The sequence below is a fragment of the Leptinotarsa decemlineata genome, unplaced genomic scaffold (assembly GCF_025532065.1).
Source record: "Leptinotarsa decemlineata unplaced genomic scaffold, Ldec_3_MD MMD2_tig00001064_RagTag_RagTag, whole genome shotgun sequence".
Lineage (NCBI taxonomy): Eukaryota > Metazoa > Arthropoda > Insecta > Coleoptera > Chrysomelidae > Leptinotarsa > Leptinotarsa decemlineata.
Window position 1 is genome coordinate 482,589 of NW_027412558.1, and position 7,471 is coordinate 490,059.

Genomic DNA, 7,471 nt, shown 5'->3' on the forward strand with positions numbered 1-7,471 from the left:
GGGGTACAGTGAGATGCAATAATGAATAATAATGAAGTGAAATGAAATACGTGATGGCGTGCCAGCCCCCACAAACTCATTTTCAATGTAACCCCCACTACAGCTCTTGCAAAATATACAAATGTTCTGTCCAGAGGCTTATCATTACTGGTCCTCTAATGATGTTGGCTAATGCTGACAGCAAGCCAAGATGGTTAAACCTCTGAAGAAGCTAGCCACTCGCTTCAGCGAAACGTCAGGAAGAAATTCCAAAAATCCACGGCTTTCAAACTCGAAAAACAGTGACACTGATCATCTGAATAATTTGTGTTGTTCCTGAAAAATATCATCGCCTAACAAAAAACCAGTAGTCATCAAGAGTATATCATTATATAACATTTTAATGAAGTGTACTACTATCTATAATACTAAATGAGATGAAAAGAAATTACAAAGAAGTCTTGTTCTGGCCTGAACGAATTGTTTCTTCAGATGATTTGATTTATAGCCAGTGTGTAAGGGTTCAATCTCAGGGTTTTCTGAAAGGGGTTGCTGCTGATCCAATGAGACACAGGATAGGGTGCCAAACAGTCTATTTTGGGTTCGAGGGGGAGACACAGTACTTATTTCGTTGTTGACTTAGTTCTAAAATAATTACAAATGCCTCAATAAAATTGAAACTGGACACTGGAAATACTTTGCAAATGCAAAAAACCCATCAGAGTGAAATATTGGTTGCCTATCCCGGAGGGCATGAGAGCCATTGCTACTTATGATTAAGGGCGGTAGGAAACTGTAAACAACAGGAATCGGCCCCCACTGCGGCGGATAAGTTACCGAGAAAATTCACCAGATGACGAAACGATACGAGTTAAAATGGAAATAAATCAAATAGATGTGTTTTGTCACAAGTGTCAAGGTATACCCACTGTATAGGGACATATTGATCTATATCAAATGCATAATGGATAGGGATTAATGATGTATTACCCAAAATTGCTTGATAAATAAGCCATTGTTTCTCGTAAAAAGTAAAACCTCCCTCTTGAATCACTCTAAGCATACCTACATAGGGAGAAATAACGGAAAGCGACTTTGTTTTATACTATGTAGTGATAGTGGAGACAAAGATATCAGAGATTTGCAAAATTTTTACCACTTCTTCAATACTTGTCAATAAGCTCGTGCATCCGTCCATTCTTCCAAAACACTCGCGAGTCCGGTCCTGTCTTCTCCGATTTCCCATCAGCGAGTCACGTAGAGGTGCAAACAGCAACAAATGCAAGAATAACTCGCGGTGTGACCAGCATAACTTTCTTCGGCCAGTTCAGTCAGTTGGCAATCCGCTGCGAATAATTCTCGAAATTCCGTTGACAGAAGACAACGAGAATACTGGCCATTCCAACATTCAGAAGAACGATGTTCAAGAAAGTGCAAGTGCTGCGTAAAAATCCTCCAAGTCGGCCACTCCTCGAATGTGACCAGTGAAAAATATGTGATCTCACGTGAATTTCGGTGACCCCGACGAGAGATCAAGAAGGACACGACCGCATTTTCAGGATCTACGGCTATGCGCATATGAGTTGACTGACTTCGGAGAAAATGTTTAAAAAATGAGCTACTTCAAGCGAGGCGTGATTTTCATAACGTTTTTCGTGGCCTGCATCTCGGTGGCCTTGCTGGTGGCCAGTCTGGGGACGAAACACTGGGTCGAAGCAAGGGCGAAGCGAGTGAAAAACCCGATAGAAAGCGACGGAAAAATACATTTCGGTCTGTTCAACGGAAAGAAGGATCTGAACGTGGCATACGGGTGGAGGTCCTACGATATCGACGGTGAGTACCTTAGCTTAGGGCCGTACTTTCCATATTAAGTATAAGTATAGAGCTTAGACCTTAAGCTAGCTTAATTCGTAAATTTTATATGTACCGTAAAAATAACTAGCCTTAATCCCGCTCAAACTCAAGCCCTACACTTTGGCGGCTTGAAACCTTTGAGGCAAGCTTATACACGATCCGTACCTAATCTAACTTTCTATCTGGGGAATTGACAACTTGTCAATTCTCCAGACTGACAACTTGTTACTTCTCCAGACTGATAACTTGTCAGTTAACCAGACTGATAACTTGGTACTTCCCTAGACCACTTGTTAGCTCCCCAGACTGACAACTTGTTAGTCCCACCCCACTGACAAGTATCGCTATTCTCTGTAGTTAATAACCTTCAATCTACAACTTTACCTACAAACAATTAACAGTTAGGGGTATATATATACCTACAACATTCATTTCTCCGTTATTGTGTTAATTTATCTGGCTATCGAAATGGAAGTATAAAGGATGAATTATATACCAGGGACGAATCAAAGTACAGTAATCAAAATGCGTAGAGAAACAGGCTAAAATGTAGTAACTTTTCGTGTTATATTCCGTTTAATCGAGAATCGTTTTTTAAAAGTATAGAATTTCGTAACATTTACTGAACTGCTGAACTCCGGGACTATTGAGCGTCCCAAAACAATTTTTCGGGATACCCGATATTGACAAAAAAACGGAACAATATCTGTTTTTCGGGACGTAAGGTCACCTTATACCAGTCCAACTGAATTTGAAGAAACGGATATGATTTGAAATTCAGATTAATCAGAAATACAATTTCATTCGTATTGGAATTGAGTTTGAAGGACTGTCAAGAACGTTCCTAATTCTTTCTTCGAGTTTTCTTACCACTTTTTTGAATTCGTTCCATTTCTAAAAGTACTACTAAAGAAGATGTACTGAACTCATGTTCTATGGTTACTATGTTCTATGTTTTTTATGTTCTATGGTTACTATGTTCTATGGTTTTTGTGTTGCACTCATTGTTGGTTTTTGTGCCCGTCCCGTATATTTTTCAGCAAATTATGGCCATACTCTCCATATAGTGTCAAGCCTAGCTTAGACATCTTAATTCGTAATTTTTATATGCACCATAACAAAAATCAGTTTTGAGCCAGCTTACAGATGAACCCTCCTTTTTGTCGGTTTGGGAGCCTTTAAGCCAATCTATTATGAACTTAACCTAGCTTTCTGACTGCGGTGCCAACGTCTTCAGCTTGCGCTTGGCTTTATATGGGTACACGGAGAATACAGGCGAAAGCATTTTTTCATAACATATAAAATTTGGTGCTCGATTTTGTAGCTTTTTATAAGCCTTTTTCAAATTTGAATAAAAAGCAGACAGATATTTACGAACAGTAACGATTACTTGATACCTGAGCTGAGAATATTAAACCTAGAAATGATAACCACATTCATATATTCAAATTTAAGCACCTGATAACCTTTATATCTACTTTTGAATTCACAATTCTGACATAAGTTTTCTGTAGTATGATTGTTCAACATGATTTAGGCACAGAACACCCTAATTACAGTGTTCTGTGATTTAGGCACAGGCAATTTTTCAGACGTTGCCACATATATTGTGGGCTTTAGGAAGATTGGCATAACATCCACATTTAAGGTTAGCTTTATTTTTCAGTCGGGCTCGGTAAAGCTTGACTTTGCATGATATACGGAAAATACGGGTATTAGTTTGGTCCAAATAGCACAAGTGACCGTCGGTGTCACTTGTACGACTATAACGAACCACTTCTTAACCGTGGAATTTCTTGCTGCAGAATTCCCATATCAACTCTTTCATTGGTTTTTGGTTTCAGTGATGGTTTTTTACGCGACAACTAATTCTTAATGAGCACACGAAATTCACTTTTGTTTGATTTTAGTGGGTGTCAAACACAAACTAAAAAACGCAGAGTGAGCAAAATTTGACATTAGGTATAGATGGCGGTTGGCAGCAGTTGGCAACTTCAACGCAATAATACAGGTTTTATTAAATATAGATTTGATATTCAGGAATAAAAAATCCTACGAATTGAAGTCAGGCAAGAATATAGGACACTGAATCGACAAAATATCGAGTTGCTATAAGCGGAACATTTCAATTTTTGACAAACCGATACCAGTGAAAAATGAAAAAGTTGATATAATGTAGTACTAGGGAACAAAAGGAATGAACAAAATAGGAAATCGGCCTAGAATATTAAATTTCTATTCCATTCATTCATGAATTAAATATTGCAACAAAAAAATTTCTTCTATCCCAACAAATATTACCCAACACGCCATTTCCTCATCTCGGCGTTTTCTGATGCTTTCTTGAAACAAAAATATAAATATCTCTAATCCCAAATAGAATTCGGCACCAAACTCATTTACTAATTACCCGAAGACAATGGGTTAGTAGAGCGATCTTCTACGCTAATGAGTTCGAAAACCAAAAGTGTTCACAGACGACGAAAACAAATGGATATCTCTTTCGGTGGTTTTAATTACCCATTCAGATGGTGTCTGAACAATAATGGTTGCGTCATGTTACGTTACAATGACAAATGTAAATTGGTGTGTGACGAGAATTGAAATAAAGATCATGGATAGTTCCTTAAACTTGAAAATATTGGTATTAACGTCGCCAGTATCGGAAATTTTATTATGGAATTGCTAATTATGTCGGCCCAGCAAAAAAACTCACCAGTTGAGTTTATTGATTTTATAATTTAGTTACAGTTTCTCAAAAGCTGAGTTTTCGGTTGTTAACAGCTAGGGGACTATTCAGTTGAACTTTTTGGTATGTGTCGAGCTTTCGGCAATGTTTATTGCCTTTTTCAGGAAAATATCGTGAGGATGAATGAAAAAATGAAATGAAGACAGGCAAAACTTAAATGAAATGAAATGCTTTAGTTACATAAAATATTGTATGTAATAGCAATTATATAATCCATTACATTCTAGATACCAGAGAAGAAATTTAAAAAACTGAGGAGTTATTTCATCTCATAAAATTCTCAAAGGTTTTTGAATACCTCATGACTCAATATTAAATGAGTATCATAACTATAGGGTTCATTATCTCCCTTCTCAGATATTAATTAATACATATATAGTTTACAGAACCCAAACTGTTTATACAAACCACACCATTTAGATACTAATATCTTTCGTTGCAGATCATATGACCGATGTTGAAAACTACTTTGCCTTTGACTATTGATCTTGTATAATCACCTTCTGAATAACGTATTATTTCTGCAAACAATACTTTCACAACGAGCATTTTGAGTAAAAAAAGGCAAATTATTATATTTAATATCAATGACATATCGACATTTTATTTTCCTTGAGTTTAACAGCGTCCTTTTGCGGTTATGGTTTCAAATATTGAGAATATTTCACGATATTAGTTGCATCAGTTCCTCCTAAAAAATTATCTTAATTTTCTGAAAATCAAATAATCCTGAAACTCCCCGAGAGACATATCAATATTACAAGTCTGTTTTTTTTTTCACAAAACTTATACTTTTAAATGCCCATAAAGGTTACCATCAGGATATAATACATATGTTGTAACTTGTAATAATAATTAATTCGATAAATTTCCATGATATTAAGTGAAGAAAGTTATATACCGATCAATAAACATCCTTAATGAATCTATGGCTTTTCTCTATGAGGGAAAAACTTTCTTCATCGTTTTTTTTTCATTTTCTTCTTGATACTAATCACTAGAACATAACACATTTTTCACATTTCATGTTCAAATTTCAAATGATTACAACTAACAATTGATGTTCAAATAATCATATGTCGTGAACAAAGCGTGATCAATGTTGAAAAAGAGGTTGAAATTGCAAATGGTAATGGTATCAAAGAGTTACTAATCTTTGGTGAAAATCTTGAAGATGTCAGTGCTGTAGATGTTTAGTGTGGTGAACTTCTATAAAATTATATATTTTTCACAAATAATTTATCATTTGTTGTTTACAAACATTGGAATTCAAAACGGATCATACTGAAAATTATATTTTCTTACTTCTTTTCGTCGCCATTTTGAAATTGTCACTTTCAACTACACAGGCAAAAGTAGAGGTGGGGTGGGCTAGCTTTCTTGAAATATTTATACGGCTTAATTGTAGCTAAATCACACCACTTACTGTTTTGTGACCAGAATACCACTTTAAACACCATAAACTGTGTAGCTGTTCCATTCTTTTCATTCTTTATTTGGTGACCAACAACTTTTAATGTTAATGTTTCAGTTTCAAATATTAGGAAAAAATGTATACTAATAAAGCTGTCTTTAAACATCTTGTTCAAATTTGTAGGTGACCAAAAAATGAAAGTATGAAATATACCCATAAAAATGCATTACTGACACAAACAAAGAAAGATTTTATGGTATTTGTATTTACCAAAAACCAGTCCTTCCTCTTTTTCCATTAATGGCCTCAGTTGCCAGGGCTATCCAGCCAGGAGTTCCAGAACCATGTTGCTACTACAGGTGGGGTCTACACACCAGTTTTGCAAAGAAACGATCTTGATTTAACAAAATACAATAAACTGTTATGAAAGTGAATAACCTCGTTATATGACAAAATCGGTTATGTATATGCTTTCAATAACAATGTAAAAAAGATACACCACCTTCCGAAGAAAACGAAGTGATGGAATATTATATTTTCTAAAACTTGTGAATTATTCAACACGAGACAAATACATTTTTATTATTCACGTAACAAGTATTTCTTTGTTAATCGGACTAGTAAACATTTCTGTTTTCAGTTACGTACCTGGTTAGATACGAGCCAGAATTTTTAATGTATGGCGTTTGGATAGGAACAGTGATCGCAGTTTGCGCAGGACTATTTTTTTCTGGACTTAGTGCTGTGTTTGCAGCTGTCAATACTGCTACAACAACCTCCAGATGTTTGACCAGTGTGTCTGGATTATATTTCTGGAATTTATCGGCGGGTGAGTTGATTTTTTAGTTATTTGGATTCAACAAAACAAGAGTTCATTCCTTTATTTCAGTTGTGTGTGATGTCATAGCAATCTGTTTATGGACAGCACAGTTTTATCTGAACATTCAGTACAGTGTTTTATCTAGAGAAGACAAAGACAACGAATGGACTTCGGAAAATATGGCTGAACTAGGATATTCCTTCTGGTGATTATGACAAATTTTTATTAAAAAACATCCTTTGTGCACATTTTCTCGTCATCTTCTAAAATGTTGCTATAATCAACTGTTTTCTATGGAAAAAGTAATATTTTAATGATATTCGTAATCAATAAGTGCGGATTGTTGTATTTTCAGTTATATGATCATTTGCCAGATATATATCATGTATTATCATTTTTCAGGTTTGTAGCCGGAGCAGCCGTCGCTTCATTTATCAATATAATTATAATTTTCATAGCAAATACGGAAAAGGAGGTGGACACGGTCATTCCCGTTTTAGAAGAAAAAACAAACGGCGCCATTATGTTATATTAGCATGTAACTTGAGACAATGTAAATAATATTCACGTTTTTCAGTACAACGTGAACCTGTACAGTTTCTTAGCACATTACATTAGTTTTTTATATATTTATTAATAAAATGAGACAAAATGA

The 7,471-nt window shown here is 35.4% G+C and overlaps 1 protein-coding gene across 1 annotated transcript; it reads left to right on the top strand.

Moving 5' to 3' along the window:
• Positions 1–1,226: 1,226 nt before the first annotated feature.
• On the top strand, positions 1,227–7,471 carry LOC111517230 (uncharacterized). Its single transcript, XM_074175771.1, has 4 exons — positions 1,227–1,812; positions 6,637–6,825; positions 6,886–7,021; positions 7,219–7,471. Exons 1-4 carry the CDS (start codon positions 1,593–1,595, stop codon positions 7,349–7,351), a joined length of 678 nt encoding a protein of 225 aa, XP_074031872.1. The 5' UTR covers positions 1,227–1,592; the 3' UTR covers positions 7,352–7,471.

Bases quoted from the DNA above. Each gene is read 5' to 3' on its own strand.
- LOC111517230 (XM_074175771.1), top strand. From the start codon at position 1,593: ATGAGCTACTTCAAGCGAGGCGTGATTTTCATAACGTTTTTCGTGGCC. The intron at 6,826-6,885 runs GTGAGTTGATTT...CCTTTATTTCAG, and splicing joins TTTCTGGAATTTATCGGCGG to TTGTGTGTGATGTCATAGCA. The intron at 7,022-7,218 runs GTGATTATGACA...ATCATTTTTCAG, and splicing joins GAACTAGGATATTCCTTCTG to GTTTGTAGCCGGAGCAGCCG.